This window comes from Syngnathus scovelli, chromosome 1 (genome assembly GCF_024217435.2).
Source record: "Syngnathus scovelli strain Florida chromosome 1, RoL_Ssco_1.2, whole genome shotgun sequence".
Taxonomy (NCBI): Eukaryota; Metazoa; Chordata; class Actinopteri; order Syngnathiformes; family Syngnathidae; genus Syngnathus; species Syngnathus scovelli.
This window is the reverse complement of record NC_090847.1, coordinates 23,176,426-23,204,381: the sequence shown is the minus strand read 5'-3', so window position 1 is coordinate 23,204,381 and position 27,956 is coordinate 23,176,426. Positions and strand designations below refer to the sequence as shown.

At 42.1% G+C, this 27,956-nt stretch overlaps 3 protein-coding genes and 1 long non-coding RNA gene across 6 annotated transcripts; 2 read left to right on the top strand and 2 right to left on the bottom strand.

Annotated features, from left to right (window-relative positions):
- Positions 1 to 1,121: 1,121 nt before the first annotated feature.
- On the top strand, positions 1,122 to 14,810 carry lnx2b (ligand of numb-protein X 2b). 3 transcript variants are annotated; one of them, XM_049738069.2, is made up of 10 exons: positions 1,122 to 1,371; positions 6,658 to 7,149; positions 8,886 to 9,070; positions 9,586 to 9,785; positions 10,340 to 10,744; positions 10,891 to 11,022; positions 12,129 to 12,303; positions 12,444 to 12,690; positions 12,816 to 12,974; positions 13,462 to 14,810. In XM_049738069.2, exons 2-10 carry the CDS (start codon positions 6,761 to 6,763, stop codon positions 13,595 to 13,597), a joined length of 2,028 nt encoding a protein of 675 aa, XP_049594026.1. In that variant the 5' UTR covers positions 1,122 to 1,371; positions 6,658 to 6,760; the 3' UTR covers positions 13,598 to 14,810. The 3 variants fall into 3 exon arrangements, with proteins under 3 accessions (XP_049594026.1, XP_049594008.1, XP_049594017.1); XM_049738051.2 differs by having other exon boundaries at positions 1,123 to 1,371; positions 8,886 to 9,079; XM_049738060.2 differs by lacking the exon at positions 1,122 to 1,371 and adding an exon at positions 4,505 to 4,874 and having other exon boundaries at positions 8,886 to 9,079.
- A 702-nt stretch (positions 14,811 to 15,512) lies between these two features.
- Positions 15,513 to 19,950, bottom strand: chic1 (cysteine-rich hydrophobic domain 1). Its single transcript, XM_049738092.2, has 6 exons — positions 19,779 to 19,950; positions 18,750 to 18,804; positions 17,761 to 17,916; positions 17,630 to 17,686; positions 17,243 to 17,302; positions 15,513 to 17,161 (listed from the first exon to the last, which is right to left on the bottom strand). The coding sequence occupies exons 1-6, from the start codon at positions 19,904 to 19,906 to the stop codon at positions 17,111 to 17,113; spliced, it is 507 nt and encodes a 168-aa protein (XP_049594049.1). The 5' UTR covers positions 19,907 to 19,950; the 3' UTR covers positions 15,513 to 17,110.
- On the top strand, positions 19,887 to 23,945 carry LOC125979659 (uncharacterized). Its single transcript, XR_007485375.2, has 2 exons — positions 19,887 to 20,002; positions 22,113 to 23,945. It is a non-coding gene; the product is annotated as an uncharacterized lncRNA (long non-coding RNA).
- On the bottom strand, positions 21,184 to 26,751 carry cdx4 (caudal type homeobox 4). Its single transcript, XM_068651195.1, has 5 exons — positions 26,396 to 26,751; positions 26,241 to 26,317; positions 22,098 to 22,243; positions 21,331 to 21,501; positions 21,184 to 21,240 (listed from the first exon to the last, which is right to left on the bottom strand). The coding sequence occupies exons 1-5, from the start codon at positions 26,749 to 26,751 to the stop codon at positions 21,184 to 21,186; spliced, it is 807 nt and encodes a 268-aa protein (XP_068507296.1).
- Between the last annotated feature and the right edge of the window lie 1,205 nt (positions 26,752 to 27,956).

Sequence of the window (27,956 nt, the reverse complement as noted above, 5' to 3'; positions counted from 1 at the left end):
TTCCCCCCTGACGATTTACAGCCGTGGAAGGAAAAGCTCCAAGACAAAGCGACATTTGCTGATGCCAACTCGCAGGACCAGACACTCGCTGGTGACAATGCGAAGAAGTGCAGGAAGTCAGGCCACAAAGCGGATGTCATAAGTGGCTTATTGATTTCAATGTTGACATGGTAAAAGCTGATGAGCAGTCAGGCCCAAGCAAGGCTTTTTCTAATGATCTAAACATTATCAAAGGAAGCACTGACTTAGTTACAAGCTAAATTTTATTTTAAAAAATTCCAATAAATTGTACTTATTGTGTACATGTGATCTCTTCAATTATTAGCATTTCTATTGGCTGCACTGCTTCCAGTACATGCATTTTTTTTTTTGTGTCCAATTAGATTTTAGCCTCAATGTGTTGCCATGGGAATTTTCTCTGCCAAAGCCTTCACAATCGGTAGTGCTGGCCCATATGAATTCAACGGCAATAGCAATAGGACTGTTTCTTTAACCAATTAAATTTAAAATTTGCCCTCACAAGGTCAGCCAACTGGCCCACTATGATGTCAGCATTTCCCCATCCTCTGGTTTGAGCAAAACTGAATGAATCCAGCTAATAATCAATATCTCTGGTGAATGTGGAGAATTTTTATTCATATTTGTCTTTTTGTCATGTTACTAGGTAGCTTTTCTGATTCCATATAGTATTGATGGCTCTAATAATAATGAATTTATAGTGACTCTATGGTTGGATGTCTCCAAAGAGTTGCCCCAAGGATCACACAGGTAACTTTCAGGCCAGCAATAAAAAAAAAAAAAAAAAAAAAAAAAGCTCATCAGTGATGCAAAATTATGACAAGAAACATTCTGAAAAGTGCAATAGTGTAATACCCAACTCTTGCATATTATTACCAAAATAAAATTCTTGCATGCCTAGTTAGTATGTTTCAGAAACGCCAACAAGTACAACTTAAAACATTAATATGATATTTTTACGGGGATGCGTGACTGGCCATAGCAACATCAAACCTAACGCAGAAAATAACAGAGACGTGTGTTTTTGAGTACATGGAGAGTGAAAATAAAGCCGTGTGCCATGTTGTTTTTCCACCTGCCTTCACTTCACTTTCCTTTCTTCCTGGACCGAAAGTGCGTTACGTGGGAAACTCCCTCCCCCACCCCCGAGCAGGTCCAACTACACCTGAGACGCCGTGTTGGGACTTTCACCGACGGCGAGACGAACCAAGTAATAACGAAAAACTCACCAGGGGGGACACGTTGATATTCTATCTTTGGACGTCGTTTGTTACCCCACGTTGACAGCTCAAATTGACGTCTTTGTGTTGGCCGCCATTTCCGGGAAGGAGAAGGGGGGGAAAAACTTTACAGGTAAGACGTGTTTCGGTCTGATACAACAATTGAATGTTTTTGTACGTAATCAAACACGTAGAAAAGACAAAGACCACCATTAGAGGTAACATTCGTGATGGGGGGTTCGACAAATTCGTTGGATTAGAGTTTGCTCGAAGAAAAGAAGCTGGTCGATACCGCCGAACCGTTTGCCCTTTCGGTTCGTTTAACCTCTTGTGTTACATTTAATTTGAGATTAACGAGGCCAGCGTTGACATGGGGACAGTGAGTTATTTATGAGCCGGGTGATAAACAAACAGGGGCCATAAACGTCTTATTTTAGGAACTTTTTACTGCAGGACATGGAAGTTCAGCCTGACATTTTGGAACCCTTTGTGTCCAGGTACGACCAATTGTGGTAACTTTATGGTTTTATTACGTTTTCCAAGTGTGAGTATCACAGTCGTAGCTATTTGGTCAACGACAAAATAACAAATGATGCTGAAGACTTTTCAAGAAGAGTGACTAGAAACACCTGTTAACCTCTGACGTCATGACATGGCTGCGACGTTTGTGATTTTATGGCGCCTTTTTGGAATGTTTACTGGTTCAAGTTCAAAATGCAGTGAAATCCTAGTTCGCTGTAGTTTATGGCAGTTTATGGCTGAAAATCTGTGATAGAGTCAGTCTCTCTCCGTATATATATATATATATATATATATATAATATACACACAGTGATCCCTCGCTACTTCGCGTTTCGTTTATTGCGGCTTCACTACATCGCAGATTTTTTTTTCAAATAAAAAAGAACATTTAAAAGTCAAAATCAAACTTCTAAATTGAGGAAACGTGTCTAACCTTTAGAACAATGTAGTATTGCTCCAAATGTTCGTTTACATTCCTTTAGAAGTCCGTTTTCGTGTGTTAGCACGATTGCGAATTAGCATCTTTCCGCTAACTCGTGAGCCTGCCCAGTACTTCTTGTTGGTGACCGTACTTTGCAGATTTTACTTATCGCGGGTGGTTTTTGGAACCAATTATCCGCGATAAACGAGGGATTACTGTATACCCTTTTTAAAAAAAAAACTAATTTATGACTGGCATGTTAGATTGTTTTGACATTAACAATAATAAATGTGAGATCAGAGTCTTAAAGTGTATTCAATCGTACAACTTAATGGCTTCCTTTTGGAATTAAATCAATTTTACTGATAAATAGCCTGCCATCGTGAGTGAGTAACAAGAGGGCCTTTTTTTAAAATCTTCTAAGCATAAATGTGCTGTCTGAGATTTCATATTGGATTTTGTTTGTAAGACCTGTAAACGTAAACAGAAGTGACTCTGCATTATTATTATTATTATTATTAAGAGGCATTAATGCGTTGCCAAACAGACAAACTAACGGGTCTTTGCGGCTTTGATAGAATAGCAAGAAACTGAAATGTCCATTGCACCTCATTGTGTAATTCTAAAATGCTTACGTCGTTGGTTCGATCAACTTTCCATTATGTGCAATTTCCTTTGCCGGTAATACCCACGTTGACACATCACCTGTCTGACAGTAGGGTGAAATCATTCGTCTGCGTTGGCATCGCCTAAGTTCTGCGAGGGTGTGGCGAGACATGTGACTCACTGGTATACGTCATCATGGCAAGTGGTCGGGCCCAGACTCGTAATCCCTCGTGAGACCTAAGGACACTGTGGGACCACCAACGTTCTCCCATTTTCATGCAATGGAAAAGGCTTACCGTGTCACATGATTGCAACTTGCAAGGCATTTGAAGTGGAGAAGTCGTTTGCTAGTTAAGGCACGAGACAACAACTTGAGGCGAAAACAGTCACGTGTTCTGAGGAACGTAGAACAAGGTGCCAGAGAAGGAAGATGGAACAACAATTGTCTTGCTGTTGGGAACATTGGGAACCATACCGTTTTTTTTTTCCCTGGTTTAAATTTGGGCACCTTTCATGTTTTCTGTTCCTTGAAAAAATGTTGCCCTTTTTTATGAGACATTTCTAAGAAACAGCACTTTTATGAGCAACTTCTGTTTCTGATTAGGCACAGGCAGGTAGATTTGAAAGTCACATTTTCAAAAGTACTAAAGCTTTCCATGAGCAGTACTTGCTGTTTTTTTGTGTGTTTTTTTTTTTTTTGCCAAGTGACACGACTCCTCCCATGCCCGTTGTTGGTGCGTGTTGTCAGACTTTTCCTCTCATCGTAAAAGTAAGCTCTTTTGATTATATTTTGCATACCGCGACTAGGCAGAGGAAGGACATGTAAAGTGTGCTTACGAAGAGTAGCTGCAATAGGAAGCAAGATTTCTAATCGACATCTCTGGCAAGTAGACAACCTTACAAATATAATGAAAATATTGCAGGTTGTGTTCTAATATATTCCGAAAATCATGATTTTGTGATGTAGCGTGTTCATAGTAGCGATATTGGAGGTTAGTAAGGGTCAGTCCTCAGTAAGCCCCTCCCCTTGAAAATATGAGCTGTTGTCAAAGTTGAGAATGTTCACCTTTATACGTTCTCCTAAACTTCAGGAGTTTTGGATAAGCAATTCAGGATTGATGCATCTGCTTGAAGTCCTAAAGGTCCATTGAGTTTCTCCTCATGACATTCTTTTTGACATCTTCTTAAGAGAACGACATGACCATGGCATCGCCTTGACGGTGTCACGTGGTGCGCGTGTCACTTATTAACTGCCAGTATGAGTTCGTCCATACAAATAAGCATGTGGAACGATGGTAATTCTTTATTTTACACTAAAGATCGTCACGTTTCCTCAAAGTGATGTTTTACGACAATCTCCCAATTCTTGACAACGAGAGAGAACAGGGGTAAAAATTCATTTAAAGTCTCTTACATAAGTCTGTTTATAAAGGGCTCATCATTGCCACAATTTAAAAACGATTTTTTTCATTCATTTCATAAGTTTATTTACCAACCCGGTCTAACAAAACATTAATATATGATAAGTTTTTTTTGTGCTCAAGGGCGAAGTTCAAGGAACTTATCGCCGTCGATAAACCCAGGTTCACCGTACCTGCACTGTTTGTGTCTTCATGTGTGCATGTCACATGATCCATGAACAGTATCCATTACAAGACGAGGTATCACTTCTACCAAGTGGGCAAAAAAAAAAAAAAAAGGCAAAGCCACAGCGTGCAACAATCAGACGTTTGTTTGCAATCAGTCATTCCGTATACTTCACCTGAGAAAGTGCAACATCAGCAGACCTCCGTCCAACACACACATTACTTACGGCCACTGACAAGGAAAACACTTTGCTCTCGGCCCGAGCTCCACTCTGCCTAGTTACACCAAATCACCATCGCATTCCTTACGCCTGTGCAGCACACAAGTATGCTTACACACACACACACACTCACACTGACATGCACGCCCAGACATTATCGTGACGGTGTGCAGGGGAGGCAGGGCTCTGGTTTCATTGAGGCTGGACGCAGCTGCTAGGTTCAAGTCTCGCGTTTGCGTGCTTTGACTGCCCACCGCTCCACATCGGTGATAATATCTCTGGTGAGTACAATACGAGGATAATAACACTTGGGGGGTGGTGATGGTGGTGGTGGTGGTGGGGGGGGGGGGGGGGGTCTTCAAGACGAGTCGGAGAGAGAGAGAAAACTCCAGGTAGATGTTTCTTGCCAGTGTGAGCAAGTCTGAACAAATAACAAAGCAACGTTCTACTTCCAAGTTGAACTAAAGCCAGCAACCTTATCAGTCCTCATAATATGGAATTCATGAGGAGTTGAATGTATTTTTATGTTTTGATGGGACACAAGGTCTTTAGTTTACAACGGTCTCAACGTACGATAAATGGGGTCAAGGTTACAAACGGCACAGAAGCTTAGTTTGTTGAGTAGTGTAAGAATTTGTTATACATTTATGGTCAAGAAATGTTTTCCATGCAAATAATGATTGTGATTGGCTGGTGGTCAATTCAGGTGACCAGTTCAGGTTAGCCTGGAGTCAGCTGGTGTGTAGCTCACCCGCGACCCCCGGCGCAGTCTGACATGTACAAATTCACGTTATGTCGCCGCTGGTGGAATGGAGGTCCGCAGGTATTTAAACAGCTGTCTTTAATCCCTCCAAGGAGTGAAAGTCAAAATATGAATTGGATCCAACAATTCCGTTGTTGTTTTGGGAAGACGCTAAAAGATGTGAGGAGTGTTTTCTGTGGGAAAGTTTTGTTATCCTTACAAACATTTGTGAGGTCACTGATGTTTTTTCCTGTGAGGGGGTTTAGCTTGCAATCTCTGTTCCAGTTTATCCACACTGAATTTATCCGAGTCTGTTCCCACAGAAGCATGCGCTTATCCAAAATGTCAATGATTGATAGCATTGGCAATTGAGAGGTGTGTTCCAAATTCCAATACTGTTGTCCGCCTATTGCTACTTGCACTTTGTGTGTTATCTGACAAGCACAGTACAGTGAACACTTTAAGCACCAAAATGTTTAAGTAAAACATTGTTTTTGAAATTCCACAAGCGTTTGTGAATGTGAAACAACCGTGGATAGGCTAATGAAAATTAGCATTGCTAATTGCTAAAGATAACATTGCTAATTGATGTAATTGGGCATTCCAAGCCATCAACTGCTACTTAAACATTTAAATGCCAAAACGCGTTACAGAATTACATAAGAAGGACATCTTCATCCATTCCAGTAGAACTCAGTGCTGCTGCCCACCTTGTTGTGGCACAACATGGTATTACACTGAGGCAGGCTGATTTATTTATTTGTTTATTTATTTATTTGTGTCCCAAATCCCAATACTGTCGACCACATGTTGTATAGAGACATACAGTCTTGTGAATTTCATGACAGCCCAAGTACAGTATGTGTTCTAGGAGGTCAGATGTTTGTTCCAAGAATGTGTTCCTATTCAGCATTCTTCTTCCGAGGGAGAATTTAAGGCGATTAAGTTGTGCACAAAGACCAAGACCAATAGTGATAGGGTGCAAGGAGCCATTAGCGACAGGACCTCCACTGCTGCCGTCTTCATACAAACTTCTCACAATCTTGTAGCACCGTCCGTGTCTTTGTTCCCTCAGTGTTAGCAAAAATTTGATTTCTAGTTAGCTCCTCCTGTGGAATATGGAGCATTTTTTTTTTTTTTTTAGCTGAAATGAGAATTCCTTTTGTCCCTCAGGAAGCCCGCTGAGAGGAAGCAGCTGCAGTTTGCTGCCATGTTGCTATCGCTCGGTTGATTTGTCATTTCCTGTGGCCGTCTTTAGCGGCAGTCACTCTTTAACTGGGGAGTCTCTCTTTAACCGCCTCACTGTGTTCCTCTGTCCGCAGAAGATGGAGGTAACGCGGTCAGACCTTTATCGCACGCTGACCGCCTAAGTGGATTTGCCTTTACTTGAACACACACACCGTTTTGGAGGACTCCGGAGGGACAATGTCTACAACAGAAAGCAAAACTGCAGGCTTGTCCTGGGCGAGGGTCTGCAAGGAGTGTGGGCAGCAGCACGAGGGCCAGGAAAGCCACCTGTACGAGTATCCCGATGATGTGGACGACGAGCTCGTGTGCCACATTTGTCTGCAGCCTCTCATCAGGCCTATGGACACCCCCTGTGGACACACCTACTGCTTTGAATGTCTGGGCAGTTTCTTGAAAGAAAAGGACTTCTGCCCCGTGGACCGCCAGCGGCTGCAGATGCACCATTGTCGGCCATCCACCCTGTTGGTCAGGAACCTGCTGGACAAGCTGGCTGTCATGTGTCCTTACTACGCAGAATGCCAGCAGCAGATGCAACGCTGTGAACTTCAACCTCATCTGCACAATAGGTACCACTCCTCAAGCTTCTTTGATATGTCACCATAAAAACCCCAAAATGCATCGATTGGAATAGTCACGATGGAATCTCGGTTGACAAACTGACAGACTTAATTTGTTCTAGAACTAAACTTTCATGAAGTAAAGCGATGTTTCCCGTTTAAAGTCTGACATCAGAGAAGACTTGTTTACCTAGATTTGATCTATGTATAGTCAAAAAAATAAAAACAGTAAGTAATGCAATACTATATATTTTATGTGGAGCCTTGAAACTAGATAAAGTGTCACGGTTTTCGGTTGCAGGGCGCTTGAAGAAATTAGTGCATTTTCAGCCATGCCGGCCGGGGCCCCTAAAAGGCCATTCCTTAGTCTGGACAAAAATAATAAACAGTGTGACTCGTAGAGGCCCTAAATACCTCAAGTTCCCTTAAAGAGATTCTTCCAGCATAAGAGTGCAAAGTTCTGCACAGAACCAGGGAAAGTGTGAAATAGTTGCAGTCTGCTTAAAATGGGTCGTGTAAATAATAACCTAGTATAAGATCATGGCAAACAATAACCAAATAGGATAAAGTCTAACAACGTGCACAAAAACACTTTTTCCCCCCAATGTTTCAGTGAGATTTGTCAGTTAATATTCAGCTAAAGCCTCGCAGTCCCCGTAATTCAGCAAAAAGACTAAGAACAAGGCTAATCTTTCACCTCTAGCATGTCCAAAGTCACACATTTAAATGCACGCATTTAATCCTGGGATAGTTATGAGCCACACGGCTTCTCAGTTGGGAACACTAACTTCCTTGACTCTTTCTGCTGGTTGCCTGGCAACGTCGCTGTCTGGACATTGATTCCAGAAATCAGAAAGACAAATGTTATGGTTCATTGATAAGCTAACTGGTTGATGGCTGCACTGTACCGTCTGTTATGTAAGTTTGTTATCAAAAGTATCCCATTCGGCTCCACATCATAGAATACTGACTAATCATGGACAGAAGACTGGTGTATGCGCGTTGTAAAAATATGCGATCATTGATCTGATTGTGTTACATAACCACCATAGACACTTTCCCTTCACACGTGTAAAAAGCCACGTTACAAAGTTTGAGGCGTGCTGTAAATCAGTCTCCTTGTTATCCACATGGTCAGCGAGGTGCTTCTCATGTCCGAGGTCAACCACGATGACGTAGCCTGTTGTGGTTGGCAGGCAGCGGCCCGCCCGCTCTGCGCAAATAACCAGAGGGGGCAAAGTTCAGCCATGAGGAACGAGCACGCTAAAGTATGCAAAGTAGTTTGAGCATTTCTTCCATAGCCCTCATAACCAGCTTAAAGAACATTTACTAGTAAGACATTATTTCGACGAGATTCATCATTTCTTTGTACTGCTACAAACAGATTCTTTTGTTCAGACAATACATTTTTTTTCTCATTTTAGTTTAGTTGTTAACCTCCTTCTCAAAGATAACCAATAAATGCCTTTCCATGAAGTTGTTAGAGAATTTACTCAATAACCTAACCCTAAGGTCCACGTAGGCTACTCCTACACTCATTGTCCCAACTAGTAAGACAAATGAACACATTAGTTGACAACCAAGTAAGGACAAATAACCCTTAAGGTGGCTGTCAAGGATATGGAAAAATGCTGGAACAGCTTTCCATACTCGAGTGGACTCCCTGCCTGTAATGCACTTAAACGTCTTGTAAAAGCCAGTGATCCATCATCGCTTCTCCCTCATGTTATTCTGTTTTTGCCCAGATGCCCCGCTTTCAGGAGACTCCGGGACGAAGCGGAGAAAAGAAAGAGACCCTCATGGAACGAACTGAAGGGACGCAAAGGCGACGGCGAGTTGTCTGCTGACGCTAAACATTCAGAAACTCCACCGCGCAGCGCCACCAGAGACCCGACCGATCCCGGACTCATTAACCCCGCCTACGAAGAAAGTGAGGATGGTATGGAGTCATTTGTCATTAAGAAGCTCCTAGTGTATCTATCGGTCCCACCCTCATGATGATTGGCTAATGTTTAGCCGAGATGAAAAGAAATGATCACGCCCGGGGGCCCTTCCCTCGTCTGTGGGGAGTGATTGTAGACGCAGAAGAATTGCTGATTGTTGAGTCCTACGTCTGCCACGGGTGAATCATTAGCATAGTTGCAGGAACACGCCGCAGATTACAGCTGTTTTAACCAGACACTGGAAAATCACTAGCAGCTTCTTGCAAGTCTGCCCTGAACTCCATTGAATACAACAAATGAAGTCTATTCAATCTCACCTTTTAAAATCTTCATCTCTTCGTATTGGTTTTCACTCTCTAAACTAACAGAAATAAGCATTGATTGTAAACATTCATATGGCAAATGATTGAATTTTGGGTCAGTTTTGCCTAATGCCAACATACAATCCAAAATGCCATGTAGGGAAGTTGTTTGATGACAGTTGTGGTACTCTCTTCGCCAGACAACACGCCGCTGCGCTCCAGCCTGGTGTCCGAGTCCAATGTGGTGGAGCTCTTCAGGGAGGAGGCAGATGAAGAGCTGGGCCTGCGCATCGTCGGCGGCAAAGACACGCCGCTGGGCAACATCGTCATCCAGGAGATTGTACGTGACTCACAAGCGGCTCGTGATGCCCGACTGGCGCCTGGAGACCACATCTTGGAGGTAACAGAGCCAGTATCAAATGTTTCACCATCACATCAAAATAGTTCGTACTGTGAAAATGTGCTTTTTTTTTTTGTTTGTTTAATTTTAACACATTAACAATGTGAAGATTGTATTAATGACTTAATATCTCCATTGGGGGGGGGGGGGGACAAGTTTTTCTTCTTCCCCAAAGTCTAAATAACGCTTAAATTTAGGATAGCGTGTATGTACTTATTGGAGTCAATCCCTCGGAGTATGATACTCTTCCACACATTCCCCTCAGTTTTGTAAACACACTTCTTTCCAGCAGGGAATGTGAAAACAGATATTCAAGATAAACTGGTTTGATCTCCATGGCAACAAGGCGTGGTTGCCACCAGCAGCCATGAGCACCTCAGGTCGACTTGTGTCTAATGTTAGCGATTGACAAAATCTTAAGTAGCGTTGCCTCTTCAGCATGGTGGTCTAGTTATGTAAATGTTTTATTTTATAATCCAGAGGGAAAACAGTGTAAAAACTAAAATGGCAATATTTGAGTTTCCTAAAAAATGTGCTCTGTATGATTTTTGCAGGTGAATGACATCAGTCTGGCGTCCGTCCCTCACGCTCGGGCCGTCGCTGTGCTGCGCCAGCCTTCCCTTGTCAGGCTGACCGTCATGCAGGAGAAAGGTTTCAAACCAAGGGAGGCGCGCCCCGATCAGCACCCCACCTTGTCCGGCAGCGCCCACGGGAACGCCACCTCGGCTCACAACCCCGGCGCTGTACTGCAAGTGACGCTGACCAAGAGTCAGCGCTCCGAACCGCTCGGCATAAAGCTAATCCGCAAATCGGACGAAAGCGGCGTCTTTATCCTGGACCTGCTGTCTGGAGGGTTGGCAGCCAAGGACGGCAAACTGAAGAACAATGACAAAGTTTTGGCCATCAATGGACAGGACTTGAGGCACGGTACACCTGAGAGTGCCGCCCAAATCATACAGGTATAGTTTTTCTCTGCTGCATTGTTCATGCCTTTCCTAAATGTCAAAGTTGGGGTCTCTCATTAGTCTGCTGAGCAGACTACACTTGTAAATTCTGGAGGTTTGCTTGCCCTTTAAGATAAAACATCTGGTGTTTTGTTTCGCAGGCCAGCGAGGTGCGTGTCAACTTTGTAGTCTTGAGGCAGGCAGAGACTCAAGACGAAGGAGGACCACAGGGCCGAGGGGCCAGGAGGGTGCCTGAGCCGCAGTACTTCAGGCGGCGCTCCACCTACATGAAGGTACGGCGGAACATGTTTCTGCACATCACCCGAGCCATCTTCAAACGTTTAACCCTCACACTGCACAATTTTACACGTGTGCAGTTCGTGTAAAGCGGGGGACACACTTTCTGTTTTTAACATCCCAAAAATGTGACGGTAGCTGGGTTGAAACTCACGCAAGGAACGTTTTTTAATGAAACATTGGAAGAGTCCCAATCTGGACATCATCGTTTTTTATGCTTATCTTTATCTTGACTCTCTCAACGGCATCCCAATTGTGCTACACAGTGCTAGTGCAGCTAGAGAAGAAAAGGTTTCCTGTTCGGCCAATGTCGACGTACTGTTTGCTTTAAAAGTATGGCAACTTCTCATTGCTCCACCACTCGAAACGTTTTCTACATCATCCCGCTTCGAAATGGCTTGAGCGTGTACGTCCGTCTTCCTGCGGTAGCATCCCCAAACAGGACATCGCTGGTGTTTACACAGTGTAATTGTGACGTGCCACTCGGTTCTTCCATCCAGGAAGAATAGCAGCCCCCCAGCTGGGGGTGCAAAGCTTTGAGAGCAGACACCTGCGTCACGGCACTGAGATGAAAGCGGACGTGGAGGGCCTCCTTCTGTCCTGATCAAAAGGCCCGGGGTGCTGCTCAGTCTGCCACCGCGGGGCCGCTGCCTTGTTGTTTTTTGGGCCCTTCTTTCTTTGGGTGGCAGAGGATCAAAGTGGGTAACAGTTAGCTTTCGCCTGCCGAGTGGAGCCTTTTCGTCTTGCTGGGGGTGGGGGACCCCCCGCCGGGTGGAGGAAGAAGCTTCGCCGCCTCCCCCGAGCTTCCCTTGCGACGGTTTACAGTCTGCGGAGCGCAGCCAGGAGGCTGCCGGGAGCTGTCGCTTTCCACACGTCTTTTCCATTACGAGACACCAGTGTGGGAGCTCGCACGTCGCCTCCATTTCGCAAGTTCCACATTTGTTACTGCCCCGGGCTTTTCAATTAGGGCAGTTGCGATTAGCGGCACCACTCCATGAATGTTAGCTGAAATGGCTGAAACGACCCACAGATAGATCTCTTAATTAGTTTGCCCTTGCCGGCAAATGCCAGCAAAATAAAATGTGGTTGTGCAATCATACAGGACCCTCCCGGTGGCTTTTCCAGCCAGGAGAAGACGGTGAGCCTGAAGAAGGACCCTCGTCTTTCTCTGGGAATCACCATTGCCGGCGGAAGAGACTGCCGAAGCCGCCTGCCCGTCTACATCACCAGCGTGCAGCCTGTCGGATGCCTGCATCGAGACGGCACCATCAAACGAGGTACACGCGTGCCACTGTTTCTTCACTACTTATAAATCCACCCTTTTGTTTTTTTTTCTGTAGTTACTCCTCAGCTAGTACCTTGGCGCATCGATTACTTCACACAGGAGCTCTGTTCTTAATTGTCGGTGTGCCCACAGGGGATGTCCTGCTGAACATCAACGGCGTTGACCTGACGCAACTGACGTACAGCGAGGCCGTTTCCACGCTGAAGGCGCAGGCCGCTCAGCCGCAGCTGGCGCTACGTGTCATCCAGACCATTTCGGAAGAATCGCAGGAGGACGCCGAGGCCGGCGGCGGCAACGACAGGTCTGATGGCGTAGAGGACGCACGGGAAGACGCTTACAACTGGACGCCGCTGTGGACAAGATGGCTGGGCTTACCGAGGTACAGCAATAAAAAAAAATAAAAAAAGGCCTTTTTTTGTGTTTGTTTTAATGCAAATATTCATTTTAAATTCCACATTATAAGACGTATATTTGGAGCGCTAACGTTGCCCTTGTCGATGTCAGCCACATGCACTGGTGTCGGGACATCGTCCTACAGAAGAGCAACAATGAGAGCTGGGGCTTCAGCATCGTCGGAGGCTACGAGGAGACTCACGGCCAGCAGCCTTTCTTCATCAAGACCATCGTACCCGGCACACCCGCTCACTTTGATGGACGCCTCAAGTATGTTCAAGCTGAGGCTCTTCTCCTTTTTTTTTGTTTTGTTTTTTATAAACCTCAGGGCCTGACTTGGGGCCTTTTTAAATTGTTAGTTTATTTGATGTAACTCTGGTTTAATTAGTATTATGCAACCAACTTTGTCAAATGACATTTTATGTCACTGGTGAGCAAAATACTCATATCTCCAAAATAACTTAAAAAAAAAAAAAAGCCATATCGTTTGAGTTTTCACGAAACATAATGTCCATAATGCTATCATACATCGTTGCACACCAACATCAACACCACCACCCAAAAATCATGTTCGAATCATTACAGCTATCCATTTTTAACAAAACAGTCATATTTTATCCTGAAAGTATTCACACTTTATTTTCTACAAATAACATACAAGCTGTCAGTCTTGAGGGGACATAGTGCTGCACGGCTCCTGAAGTGTAGGAGAAGACATCCCTGCTGTAGTGCGTTCAATCTCACATTTGTCTTCCAGGTGCGGCGACGAGATTGTGGCGGTGAACGGCGCCACGACGGTGGGCATGAACAACTCGTCGCTCATCCCCATGCTCAAGCTGCAGAAAAATAAAGTGACGCTGACTGTGGTGTGCTGGCCCGGGAGTCTGGTCTAGCCAACCGACTCAATAATTGGGAAGCATTCTGCGCACAAAGCAGCAGGTAACTCAGTGGCGTCTGACAAATGGATTAGAAAGTTATATTCAGACTTACGAGACATTGTCTCCTCTGTCTGTGTCAACTTATCTCGACTGTCTCTGGCTTTGCTGCGTAAAACTTTATCTTTGAGATATCCCCATTTTTTTAAAAAAAAGAAATGATGGGAGGTTGGAGGAGCATGTAGGCACTTTCAGCATAACTTCAATACTTTTGTAACGTTTCACACAATCAGGTAACTTCATGACAAAATGTCTTTCTTCAAAAGTTATGTAGGATTCTTTGAATATGAAACAAAAACAGAAATTAGATCAGGAACCAACAGCCAAAGAGTGAGTTTTCTTCTTTTTCTTTTTTTTTTTTTTCTCGGGTGTCTGGAAACTATTAGTTTGACCAGGGTGAAAACGTGATGGCAATCGGTGACAAAGCCCATCAACAGGAGGACTTTGAATTATTTGGAGCACATTTTTTGAATTGGAAAAAAACTCCATGAAGGATTCTCGTGACCAAATCCGAACGGCTCTTGACTGCAAAGACCAAACTGTCCACTTTTACTGCACTTTTCTCAAAGCCATCACAGTGACTGCTTCTTTTAGAGGCGTCTGGGGATGCTCAAGGGGTCTTGACTTTGAAAGTTCCTTACAATGCAAGAAGACTCACTTGGTGCACCTTTGTATCTGTGTGACATCATAATTGTGTTCTCGCTTTGACACTCTTGTGTCCATTCCCTTATATTTATTCACATTTATGAGTGCATCTCAATAAAATGGAAAATGTGAAATAGCTATCGCTGTATATAGATTCACTTAATGCTGGGATTTTATTATTTTTAATTTTGATTATGAAAACATTTGATTCAGCATAATTTTAAAAGGAGGAATTGGCCTTCTGAAAATTCTCTTCCTTTGTGTTTAATGAATCTGTATAATGAGTGTCATGTACTGAATTCAGCTACTAAAATAAATGGACTTTTCTACTATGTTCTAAATAATTGAGATGCACCTGAATGTGGTCACTTGTTGTTAGGTGGCTCACTTGAAATGAAATGAAACGACAACCCGGCACCCACTTTGGTAGAATACAGAGTTATCAGATCTGAGTGGCTGTGATTTTAATGTCGCTTTTGATACAATAAAAAGCACTACAGTGAGTGGTGGAAAATTATCAACTCAAGCGGGCAGTGTCAAACTTATTATGGTTGGTTAACAGTGAAACCACAAATTTATCAACATTGGGCCTGTCAGTATAACCGTACTTCAGACAATCCCGATTTGCTGCGTACAGTAATTTTTTTAAAATATTATTAACGTTAAAGAAACACTCGCAATGCTAGTTGTAAGAATTGACCGAAGTATTAGTGGCAATTACGCTACACAAACAGTACAAATATAACAGCTTTGCATTGACTGGTCAAGAGTCCAAAAAAACTGTCCAACATATTGTACAGCCTGACCCCTAGTGGACAGAATCGCCTACTGCTGAAGGCCTCATGTTCTGTTCAGACCCAATTGATCAGAAAGTGTTGTAGAATCTAAATGTTCATTACCTGTAAATGGAGTTATGGGTTTTGTATGACAGTAAATGTTTCACTTTCTTATCTTATTGATGTTGGTCGAGGATTGTGCTGCAGGCCAGCAGGCTGGGTGACATGAAAGCAATCAGACAAAGGCTCATAAAAGGGACTCTGGCTCTATTGCTTGACTCACTTTGAGGTCCGGTGACCAGTTTATACTGCTACTACTGCTACTTGACTGTAACACTCGTGTCCAAGTAATTGCGGGCCGTCTTGTTAAAGTTAACGATTCCATCGCCGCGACTTGCCTAACAAGATTTGGACGAGGTAGGTTTTGTGGGGCAGAGACAATTGACAACAAATGAAATGTCCAAATGAGTTTTATTTGCTTTTTTGTAAGATGGGTGGTCACGTGGGCAAACATTTTGAAGAAATGCTAACAGGACATAAAATTCAGTCTGCAAGTCTGTGGTTCAACTATTGGAGAGGCACTCTAGTTAGTAAAAATGGATGCAGCCATGGAAGAAAACATGATAAAAGAAGCATCTGGTCTTCTATGTAACACAAGTCCAATAACAACACGTTAGGATCAAACTAAACCGGAAGCTTTACACTGTTTTCCTCAGAGACCAGTATGGCTAAGAAAAGGGAGCAAACTGCTTGGATTTTTCACATCTGACTGAAATAAGCAGATTTGATGCTAGCAGTACCTTGACCTAAAAATGGCCCAGCTACAAGTAAAGCTAACGGGGCGAAAACCAGAAACGGGTGAGCTGTGATGTTCAAAATGTGAGCCCAGGGGCACTTTGACCTCAAGTCTAGTCGACAGTATAGGGAAGAAAAATGTGAAAATGATGGCGCCGCGAGATGACCAAAAAATGGGTGAGTTAATCTTTTTAAACCTCATTGCACCAATGCAATATTTATCAGAACACCGACGCATGGATCGTAATTGCAAATACATTTTTGGACTTGTTTTCCAAAGTATTTTAATGCCATCACGTGGTATAAGAGAAAAAAAAAATCTTAGAATCGTACTTGAACATGATACATTGGTTTAAATGACCACAAATTGCCATGAAACATTTTCCATATGGCGTAATTCCTAAATTTCCAGTTTAAATTCCCAAGAAAAGTTAACCAAACTTCCAGAAATGTTCCATTCCTTTGACCAAATGGTACTTACACTTGTTCAGATTTATAACAGCAAATTGAATTTGATATCAGAAGTCACAAGTATTGACTAAGTTTAGAAAAATTGCTATTTAGGCATAGATTTTCTGCTCAAATGAAAATAAATCCATTTTATTGAAAAAGGGTATGACACTATTTAGTGTGAGTCGTCCAGCCCCTGGGCCTCGACTGACACGTGTGAACTCGACAAAAACAAATGACACAAACGAAGGGTTCCAATCTTCCTTATTGGCAAACATGACAGCTTCAACACTGTGGCGTATTATTAGGTTCTTTAGAACTACATATACTCTATATGGCTTACAAGGTAAACAGGTCCGTACGAACTCAAAAACTGGTACAGCAATTCATTGGCAACAACGACAGCTAATATGTAAACAATGGACATTTGACGTTAACAGTATTTACACAGAGGGAAGGAAACTTGCCAGGACATGGGTTTAAACAGATAAGCCGACGTAGCATTGAATTCACCTTCCATTTTATACTCTTAAAAAAAGAAACATAAGGCCGTAACATCTTCCGCTGGGGGTATAAATGCACTTTCACTGCCCCACCCCCGGCCGATCATGAAAAAGGAGTGCAACAAAGGGGCTGACGAGTCTCACAGGCTGTGCAAAATGCGCTGAAAAGCAAAGTGACAGTGTGGCAAGAGTTTCACGTACAGCTGCATTGGGAATTGGGGGGCGGGTGGGCGGACGTCGCTGTTTTTGTTTTTTCATTCCAACAAGGCACTGAAGTAGAAAAGGCATTGCAGGTTGCATCTTCAGTCTGGTCTCAGTATTGGATACTTGGGTAAGAATTCTATAAGAATCACCTGCACACACACAACAAATGTTATTTTCATTTAATGGCAGTTCACAGTTGTCATAAGTGCACTGGGATGAACACAACTTACATATTCCGTCATGTTGCTGCTCTCACATTTTCTTTTGCTCAGCTTCCAGTGCAGGCCCAGCTGAACAGAAAAGACCAGATCAATAGACTCATCACACACACACACACACACACACACACACACACACGTACACACACACAGTCTGGCATGTGAGGTCAAACTGTGGCCAGACATGCTGAAGGGCTTTTTTTATGTCCATGCGCGCGCGCACACAAACACTTGTCAGACAGACACAGACAACCAGACTGGGAAAGATATTGACAAAGATTAAGAAAGAGTTAGAGAGAAAAGAAAAAACAAAGAGGAGAAAAAGGTGACAAGAGTAAGAGACTAACAAAAACTGAGAATGAAACAGTCAGAGAGAGAGAGAAGACGGCGGTTAGCTACCTTGTGGTACAATCGGTTGTTCTCCCATTCTAACAGCTTGTGAATGGACCTTCTTGTCTGTAGTAGGAAGAGAACACCGATGAACGAAAAGTGCCGTTTGGGGCACTCGAGTATTTTGTCTCTTCTCTGACCCTCTTATTGAGACATATGACGGGCCACAAGCTGCATCCGGCCGTGCAACAGCAGCACAGACACCCGCACAGCAGCCACTTGACGTTGACCGGCACGTTCTTCCTCAGGCAGGCGTTGACGCGACCCACACTGGCGCGGAACTCCTCCGGTGCCACCTGGCACCAAATAAAAGCGAGAGCAGCGCAGTTTACTTATTGCTTGTGTTTTGGAGGAAGAACTTTAAATAATCACAATCTCAGTTGCAGTAACAGTATTTTTCCTAATCATTCAGCCATATTTGACATTCATGACATTTGTTTGGAATAAACTGAAGTGTGCACTCTTTTTCGATATTTTGTCGGGAATGGACTGTTAGATGTTTTCTGCGCAGGCGCGATCTTCCAACATTGTCCCTGGCCTCAAAGGACAAGATAAGCAGCAGAAGTGCGGCCTGTGGCAGGCGGGCGGGTGGGCAAGCTGGCCAGCACCGAGCTGAATGGATGCTCATTGCTGGCCCCGAGTCTGTACGCCATAAAAGGGGGTCGTAATCTTTTATGACAGGATGCAAAGGTCTCTTTGCAAACAAGCAAAGAGCTGGGAATAAAGCCCAGCAGGGCCTGATGTGCACCCTTCAATCATCATAATTGTGAGCTCGTCCATCACATGTCGGCCGGCCTCACAATGCCGGAGGTGCGCTTTATTGCCCCGCACTTCCCTCAGCCCCGCACGCGGCCCTGCAGCCTTTTTGTGCTCTTTCGTCTGACCCAGGAAACAGACCCTTTTCTTCTCGCCCTAGCATTATTTCGTCACCTGGAGTCGGACCCCGCGGTCGAGACCGGCCTGCCCACCCCCCCGCTGGCGGCTTACTCATTGACGGGGCCCGTGTGGACGCGACCAATCCGCCAGCAGGAATGTTTGAATGGGGAAGACAAAAGAAGCGCTGTGCCTTTTAATTGTTCATCTGGAAGTGTGTAGAAAGCACAAGAAAAGTTCCAATGTGCAAATGTACCTTTCCCGTGAGAATAGATGGGAACTCGCTATCGAATCTGTTGCTCAGTCCAAACCTGCACAGGCAAACACATGGAGATGACATTATGAAGATGTAATCAGTGCCTTCTTTTTGCTCCCTTAAATAAATAAATAAATAAATAAATAAAAACAGCAATATATGTACAAATTCTCAGGCCACAATTTCCAAAGTGCTCCAGTGTCATGAAAAACAGTCCACTCAATAAATAAATTAATAGATTCAACAGAAAGAAAATGCCTGTCAAGAAAAATATTTTGTGAAAATGGTCATTAAGCCAAATAAAAAAATCTATAGTATAATAAAGTCATTAAATAAAAAGATTAAGCTAAACATATAATTTAATTAAAACATTAAATTAATAAAAATAAAGATGATCTTAAAATCCGAATACAACAAACGATAAGTTTTGAAAAAAAATCATTACAATTTAAGAAACAGGTCCATTAAAGAAGTTTAAAAGTTAATAAGAAGTTAAAGTCAAATAAAATAAGTAAAAATGTCAAGAAGTAAAATAAAACTTGGCAAATCGTTCTTAAACCTTGAATAGGAGGCTTCAACAGCGTTGGCAGATCGGCTAGTAACAGATGACGTCACAAACGATGTAGGATACACATAGGGTGCCAGTTTTAGCTTTAAGTCACCTCCTCAGTGCACAGTGACGTTTTTCACGCTCGTACGCGACTCATAAAGTCAACGACGTCCAAGTTAAACACGTTGACGTGACGTGACGTGTCGTTGAGCTCGTTAGCCAACGTCACGTCGCGTCACCCACTGTCCTCCTCGGCCGGCTGGACCACACCGAACAACAGCCTCAAGTTATAGGTTGCCATGGAGACGTCAGGTGGTGGAGACGCTCTCTTCGTGTCATAACAACACCCTGAGGGTCATTTCTTGTTCACTAAGTGAGCTACTTAGCTACCTAGCGGCTGCACAAGCTACAAGACGCAGAAGTGGCTGCAACAAAACACGACACCGTGACGAAACATAAGCAAGGGAAAAAAAACGTACACTGTGATGTGTCCGGCGCCGCGCATCACAACGGGATCCGCGCAGTATCTGGATAAGCGCTCCTCGATGACGACACGCTCGTCCTCGTCGTCGTCTTCTAACTCGTAAATGGTATCAAAGTCCGCCATGTTGGGACAGCGAGACGTGACGTCACACGCGGAGACGCGCGCGCACGCCTGGACGTACGAGCGTGAGAGCGAGCACGCACGATGGCAGAAGGTCAGGTAGGAGAAATGCCTGAACATTTTACGTCCCAAAAAAGAAATTACCTATATATTGATCATATTACCAAATATAAATAATCTAAAATATATACAGTGGAGGACATTTATGTTTTTTCATGACTATAGAAAAGCTTTCAAACTACTTGGCATTTTTGAGTGGAAAGACAAGAGGGGCTCTCATAAATAATACCAAGTACTTTGACCCTTTTGACCCAAGCACTCCATTTACAATGATGTATATATCTTGAACACATTTATGATATGGGGCTTGCAAGGTGCAAGTGTTAAGTGGGCCTCATTTGTAAGATGCACCCATATTTCACACCACAAATTTCACTGAGAATAACCCCCATAAGTAAACTTTATTGAGTGGTAAATGGGATGTCACTTGTAAAGCACTTTTCTATCTTTGGTACTCAAAGCGCTTCACACTGCACCAACTGCAGTTTCGTGTCTTGCTCAAGGACACTTTAAAACATGGTCACAAAATTTGGGGATCAAACCCCCAACCTTTGGGTTGAGAGACGACCACTACCATTGAGCCAATTATGCGGGACTCTGCTGTTATATATTTTTAAAAATGTACAGTGCCCATAACTACTTTAATACTTTTTCATTTTATCTCTGCCCCTCAACTTTCCTTATATTATATTTTTTGCATTTTTTTAAACATTATTAGACATTCAAAATAATTACTTTAAAAATCGATACATTTAAAGTTGTTTGGTAAATATGTTTGTATGTTTTCTAGCAATGAAATTCACATTTTAAACATGGTGTTAACTCTTTTTAATGGATAGACTCCAGAAATACTGAAAAAAAGTATTTTATATACATTGTTAAAATTGCCATAGAACACCATTCTATATCATTATCATCCATATATTTTTTTACACTTGAAAATTTAACATGATTATTCCCTGAGTTTTCATTTTATTCACAAACAAAGACATCACATCCCCCCCAAAACATTTATATCTCATTAAAATTCACAAACAATGTCGTCAAGCTTTAGAAGTTAGAACCCCTGGACCCCTTTCATCTTCCCTCGTCCTCCTCCTCTTCCTGCTAAGTTAATGAAACTATTATATTTATTTAAAAAAAAGCCAAGCATTTGGAGTGAAGTGTCCTGCTGCAGCGTGTCGGAGTGCTCCGTTTGGTTCCGCGCGTTTGGCGCCACGTCACTGGCTCACAGTCACTTGCTGTATGTTCCTGATGGACGGCAACGTGCTCATGGCCTGTGCTGGAGAGGGCTGAGGGTGGGGGTGGGGATGCGGGTGAGGATGGGAATGGGGATGTGGATGGGGATGAGAGTGTGGATGGGGGGCAGGGTACAGGGTGCCGTGGATGTCTGTGGGACTCAGCGAGCCCGGAACTGGCAGGGGGCTGACAGAACCCGGGTCGCTGTGCACGGAGCCCCCGCTACCATCCGACTGGCCCATTTTCTTCTTGATCAGCTTGCGCTCCTTTGCACGCCGGTTCTGGAACCAGATCTTCACCTACAGCCAAGATACACACGCAGATATCATATTTTTGGTTTGCTTTATTTTGTTGTTGAGTTTTTGTTGTCATTTGTTGTACTTTTTCATCTTAAATGTTTGAAATTTTATTTGACTATATTATATGTTGTTTTTCACTTTTATTTGATTTTATCTTTTCACTTTATTTTTAAATGTATCTTGTTTTAATTGTATTTAATCCCTAGAGTATGTTTCATCTTTTGTCATTTTATCTTATTTTATTTATAGTTCTTTTATTAAATTTTATTTTTGATCTTTTTTTTCCCCTGTGTATTGTAAAAAAACTACAAATAAATTACAGTATTAAATGAAGGTCTTGTTGCACGACAGCATACATTTTTTTTACTTCAGAATCTTTTTTTATTATAAATTCACAATAATTAAATAATCTCCATCAATCATATTAATTTTCATCATTTACCTTACATTAAAACTGGATCACTCGCAAACTAGCGTATTAACGTTTGACTGACTATTTTAATTATAATTAAATAGAAATTAAATTAAAACAGCATAATATATAACGAATGCTACTAATGATTTTTTTTTTCTTGTTTGTGTGTTGCGTGTTCCACCTGTCTCTCGGACAGGCCGAGGTTGACAGCGAGCTCGGCTTTCCTCCTGATGGTGATGTATCTGTTGAAGTGGAACTCTTTCTCCAGCTCCAGCCGCTGGTGGTCCGTGTACACCACCCGGTACTTTTCCTTTGTCCTTGTCTTCCCTTTGCGGGACACATGGAAAACAAAAGCATGCACTTGCAGTTATCATTGAGCTGAGATTTCCAAACACTGCGTGTGACAAATGCTACATTTGAGCAGACTCTGAAATAGTTATTTGAATACTTGGCCGGCTGGATGTCAGCTACAGCAATGGGAATATTTGGATGCAGTGCTAGACACAAACGAAAGGGAAGTTTCAAACTTCTACTTTCTTATTGAGAGACAAACTAGGTGCAAGACTTTGCTAGCTTGCAACAAGCTTGGACTGTCTACTAATGTAGCTAAGCATGTTTCCAAGTCACTCCTAAGTCAGTAATCGTCGTATCCCCTTTCGTTTCGAGTGAGCAACGCTTTTGACCAATATCACTGCAAAGGGATGACAAGGAAAGAAGGGGAAGTGAAGCTAATTGCTAAGCTAACCTGAGACACATTTAATTCTAATTTAATTCCATGGTTAATCGAGAACATTTTTAGTGTGCTTAAGTGCTGTTTCTCAAGTGAAATATGCACCATGGGCTTACAAAATTGTGAAAGACAGCGAGCCAAGGCTGGTCGGACCGGAAAGCGGTGGCCGGCCTTTGGCATGCCTGGACCGGCCCTATCAGCTGTGAGCATCAAATCCGCATCTCTGCTCTTTGCTCTTCACATACGCAAATGTCCGCTTTGATGTGGACTAGCCAGTCACTCACCGGGATTTCTGAATTCTTGCAGCACGCACACACACGCGATAGCCAGCAGATAAAATCAGTCCAAGAATGGATTTTTCTTACTTTTTAAGGTTGCATCTATCTTTTATGTTTAGTTTTTATCTAGAGTGCAATTTTAGATTGACTGGAGTGCAGCTGCTACTTCATCTCCTCCTCAACTGCACCAATACGTTAGTTTGGTCTTCATGCAGGGGATTGTGATAACCATGGGTGGAGTTTGATTCTGTGTTTGGTGAAGCATTTCTATAATTTTAAGTCTGAGATTAACCTTTGGCAATAAAAATGAAATCTTTTATGGGTTCTAACATATGTTATGCATGGGTACCCATAAATATGGAGGCCACTGCAGGGATTACATGCACAAAATAGTCATTTGTAGCCACAAAATACTACACTGTCACTGCAAATTGAATATAATGTGCACATGAATCAGTGTAGTCCTGAAATAATAATTTGACCACGATTAGCCTGTAACGTGCATGAAATGCTAAATTGTGGCATTAGGCTAGAACCTATTTACGTAACCAGATGTCTAAGTTTTTCATTGGAATACAAAACACATAAATTATTTTGTGGTGCCTTCGACCCCCAACTGGTCATAATTAGTTTCCAATCATGTTTGATTTTATTTAATTGTCTTACATGACAATGTGAAGCTGAACTATGATGTGTTTTATATGGTCAGTCCAATTTTCAACCCAAATTGGAATGTCTTTAACCCAGCATTTTAAGTGTGTATATTTGATCAATCACTGTCAAAGATGCACTGCGGAATAATTAGAATATATTTATCACATACCAATATGCCACATGCATGTTTTCATCTGTCGTTTTCATCTGGATTTTTTTTTTTTAATTATGTCAACGAACCCAAGCCACAGCATTCACCTTTCATTCTACTTTTACTTTAATAGACTTCCACACTTCATACAAACCTTTTTATCTGATTGAATTCTGCTCATGGTGTCAATAAACGGATCTGCATATTTATCCCTCACTCTTTGCCTTATTGCGCGTGTCTCCCTCTCGTGTAACGTAACGTAAGTAGTGATGACGTCACGCGCACGCCGCTGAGGTGCAGAGCCTGGGCCATCGTCACGATGTTGATTAGACTCATTTTATGAATGGCAAACTTTAGTGTGCGTTCAAGGACCACATTTGGTTCTTAAAACACAAATTATTCAGAGATGAGGATTAAAAGAATGGAAAAAATGAACAAGACAACAAGAAAATGCAATAAAAATTGTTGAAAAGATGTGAAAGTTTTTTAATTTTTTTACAATAAATACTGACAATGGGTGTAAACTTTGTAATGGGCTGTAGTTACTTTTGAAAAAACAAATGAATTCTATTTTATTAATTCAATTTAAATTAAAATCTATTATTTAACAGTATAAAATCCAAGATATGAATTGGACATGTCAAACACTTTATTGTAAAATTAAAATTTTCAAGGACTTCATGAGGAAATGAATTGTACATATTTTAAATGCATTATTTTCATGAAATAATTGATCATTCTCCTTCAAATTGATAACTATATAACGCCTCCAAACAATTCTTCATTACACCAAAATCTAAGCCACAAAATCTACTATACTGATTTTTATTGTATTTCTATTATGTTCACGAAATCATTTAAACAGCACTTAAATAAGATAAACAGCATACACAAAATAATGAAATGGTAACCAATACTTTATTATCTGTCCATAACGATAAATAATTGTATTTATCTTCATTTTTATCTTTTTTAATAATAAAAATGTGTTGCTATCTGATATTTAAAATGCTATTACATTTCACGCAAATCAACTGCTTTTTCATTAGATAAATATGATAAAATGTTAACTGAATATTTGTTCCTTACACAGTAGTTTAGTTACTATTAAATACAAGTGCAGGCTGTTAATATATTTGTGGCTATTAAATGCGCAACATAAATTCAAACTGGTTTTCGTTTTGTCATAATTATCAATAAGTCGATAATCTTGTTGTTAGCGATGCTGATCGTGCATTCTAATGTAGTTAATGACCAATGGTTGATCTATTTGAACAAGTTTGCATCCTTGGGAAGAAGCACATTTCAATTGGGGCCTTGTGCTGGAAAGGAGCCAAATAGGGCCTGTGGGCCCATTAACAGTGGAAAGAATATTAAGTTTAATATGTGAGTACTAATAAGGCCAAAACATATTTTTGGAAAATAAGCAGAGTGGTCCTAAACATAAAGTACTTTATTGGGAGAAAATATCTCTGAGGACCCAAATATGGTTCATTTCCTTTTCATTTTAAAAGCAGACTTTTTTTAGTCAGCAGATATGCCTCTTTTCCCAAATTGTGGTGTGAAAATCCACCCTCCGATAAAACAAAAATAAACTTTAGTAACCAAATATAATCTTTTTTTTTTTACAGAATACAATGAGCCTTTCAAATAAGCGAAATGTCACTGGCCTGAACCAAAAGCAGTATTATGGATTCTTGCTCTTTTAATTGTACTTTATGCAATATTTGATGGGGACAAATAACTTTTAGTTACCACATGTGCTTCTTTGTTCTGACATTTATCAATCAAAAATGCAGCATACCTCTTTGGCCCTTAAAGATGCCAAATATACTTTTTGTGACTATGACTTATAAGGAGAACATTTAGGAACCAAAAATAGTACACTGTCATATCAAGAACGTAATACATGCTATCAAACAAATGTAAATCCCCATGAGGAACCAAATATGGTATCGTTGCTGCACGAGTGCAAACAAAATATTGGCTCTTTATATTTTCCATCCATCCATTATTATTATTATTATTATTATTATTATTATTGGCCATCACTGTTAGGAACCAAATATGGTAACTATGACACTATTTAATAAGGGGATAACGACTTTGGGAACCAAATATGGATCTTTGGAACCAATAGGATTGCAAAATTTAAGGAAGTGTGCAAAAAACCCCACATGTTAATAAACTAAAATGACATGCACGTTAGCACGTTATAGACTTTAAGCAACCAAATAGGATTCCATGGGCTATTATGGGTGTGATTTACACTCAATTATATATTAAAAAAAATATCACAATATGCTCCCATTTAATAAGGAAAAAGAACACCTTTTAGAAAGCAAGTATGGTTCTTTGCCATACTTTGCCAAGTGCCAAAAAATACAAAGTTAAATTGTTCACGTGCCGAGTGTGAAAATAATATGTATTGAGGATAAAATAACGTTAATACGAATTTATTAATGAAATGTATGTTTGTCTGATTGTTTTTGTTTTTTGTGCGTGTCTCACCTGTGGAGGAAGACTGCGCAGTTTTGCTCATCCACTGGTACGAGTTGCGCCTTTCTCGGTCGGGCGACATGTGCGCGCTCCCGCCGCCGCCGCCGCCGCCGCCACCGCCGCTGCCACCGCCTCCACCGCCTCCACCGCTCCCGTCGTCCGTGGGCGGTGGCGGCTGCAGGAGCGCGGAGGCGGGCGGTGGGTGCATGTGAGTGTACTCGGCCGAGCAGTAGGGCACCTGCGCCGGCGACGAGTTATTGACTGGGGTGGCCAGCGGGTTCGGGGGCACCATGCCGTAGGCGCTCCAGTCCTCCCGGGAGGCTCCGTACGCCGACGGCCCCCAGCCGCCCGCCGCCTGACCGTGGCCGTGCGAGTCCATATTGGGGACGTGATGGTATCCGCTGAAGTCAGGGTACTGCGGCGAGGACACGAAGTTTTGGGGGGGCAGGCTGATGCTGGAACGCCGCACGGGGCCTTGGTGATACATGCCGCTCTCTTTATCCAGGAGGTATCCAACATACATGGCTTTGGCTCGCGCTTCGTGGAGGAGGTTCGACCTGGAACAAGTCTAAGCCGGGCACATGCTTGAAAGGGGGTGAAAAAAAAAACTAGAAGGGAATCCTCGTGAAAGTGGTCCAGAATGGGGGTCCCCCCTTTTGTTTGTTGTAGTCCGTGCAGTTTGCTGGTGTTCTCACATGATGTGCTTGCTGCTGCTTGACAAGATGCCACTAAAAGTCTGCAAGCCAGCCAGCCGCCTTGACGTCAACTCCTTTTTACATTTGCATCCAAATGAAAGTGACTCCACCACCCCACCCACCCCCATCCCCAGATACACACACCCATGCGAGGGGGCATGTCATCAGGTGAGAGTGGGCCTTCTTCCACAATTCCTTCATTTACATGAGAGGCGCCAACCACAGGCCACAAAGTAAAAAAAAAAAAAAAGCGCAAATGATAATAATAATAATAATAATAATAATAATAATAATAATAATAATAATAATACGTTTGGACTGACCGGGACCATTCCATGAAGACACTTTTATTTTTTTGCATATATTTCTAAATGTTTTTTGCATTGAACATGCCGTTAGATACAACCCTTGTTAATATGGTAAATTTAATTGATTTCTTTTATAAGCTGATTGGGTTTAAATATATATATTTTTTACAGTGATTTGAATTTTATTTTTCAAGTAAGCATAGTGCGCTCCCCTTTAAAAAAAAAATCTTGCGTGACTTTAACGAATATCAGCATACACCAAAAAATGCACCGTTATACAAATTTATTTTCACTCCTATTGATATGAAAATCGAATTGGTTAAAATGATAGAAAACAACATAAACAAAAAGTGTATTGCATAAATGTAAATATTAATATGAGTGACTATTTGGGGGGGAGCAACCCATTTATACGCTATAAGCTTTTCTTTTAAAAAGATAACAATGAAAAAAAATAACCGTCTTTGTTTTTATTCTTCTATTAACTTTTAATTGACGTGTTTCTGTAGGTTCTCCAATAAGGAAGCACTTTGCGCGTCTTCACTGTGAAAAGTGTGACGTCAGTCAAACCGACTCAGCAGTTTGTGAGCCGAAACTTTCCCATCTGATAAGACGATAAGTGTCTCCTTAACGGACGAACTGTGCACGTTTGTTCCACGCTTCCAATATTTGCTCGCATATTCACTTGCAAACGAGGTGCAAAGTATGGGAGAAGGACCCCCCCA

What these genes read in the sequence shown, in the direction of transcription:
- lnx2b (XM_049738051.2), top strand. Translation starts at nt 6,761, where the DNA reads ATGTCTACAACAGAAAGCAAAACTGCAGGCTTGTCCTGGGCGAGGGTC. An exon ending in CAACCTCATCTGCACAATAG is followed by an intron (nt 7,150 to 8,885) that starts GTACCACTCCTC and finishes GTTTTTGCCCAG; the next exon opens with ATGCCCCGCTTTCAGGAGAC. An exon ending in CTACGAAGAAAGTGAGGATG is followed by an intron (nt 9,080 to 9,585) that starts GTATGGAGTCAT and finishes TCTCTTCGCCAG; the next exon opens with ACAACACGCCGCTGCGCTCC.
- cdx4 (XM_068651195.1), bottom strand. Translation starts at nt 26,751, where the DNA reads ATGTATGTTGGATACCTCCTGGATAAAGAGAGCGGCATGTATCACCAA. An exon ending in TGCGCAGTCTTCCTCCACAG is followed by an intron (nt 22,244 to 26,240) that starts GTGAGACACGCA and finishes TGTCCCGCAAAG; the next exon opens with GGAAGACAAGGACAAAGGAA. An exon ending in TCGGCCTGTCCGAGAGACAG is followed by an intron (nt 21,502 to 22,097) that starts GTGGAACACGCA and finishes TCTTGGCTGTAG; the next exon opens with GTGAAGATCTGGTTCCAGAA.
- chic1 (XM_049738092.2), bottom strand. Translation starts at nt 19,906, where the DNA reads ATGGCGGACTTTGATACCATTTACGAGTTAGAAGACGACGACGAGGAC. An exon ending in CATCTATTCTCACGGGAAAG is followed by an intron (nt 17,917 to 18,749) that starts GTACATTTGCAC and finishes ATTTGGTGCCAG; the next exon opens with GTGGCACCGGAGGAGTTCCG. An exon ending in ACAACCGATTGTACCACAAG is followed by an intron (nt 17,303 to 17,629) that starts GTAGCTAACCGC and finishes TTTTCTGTTCAG; the next exon opens with CTGGGCCTGCACTGGAAGCT.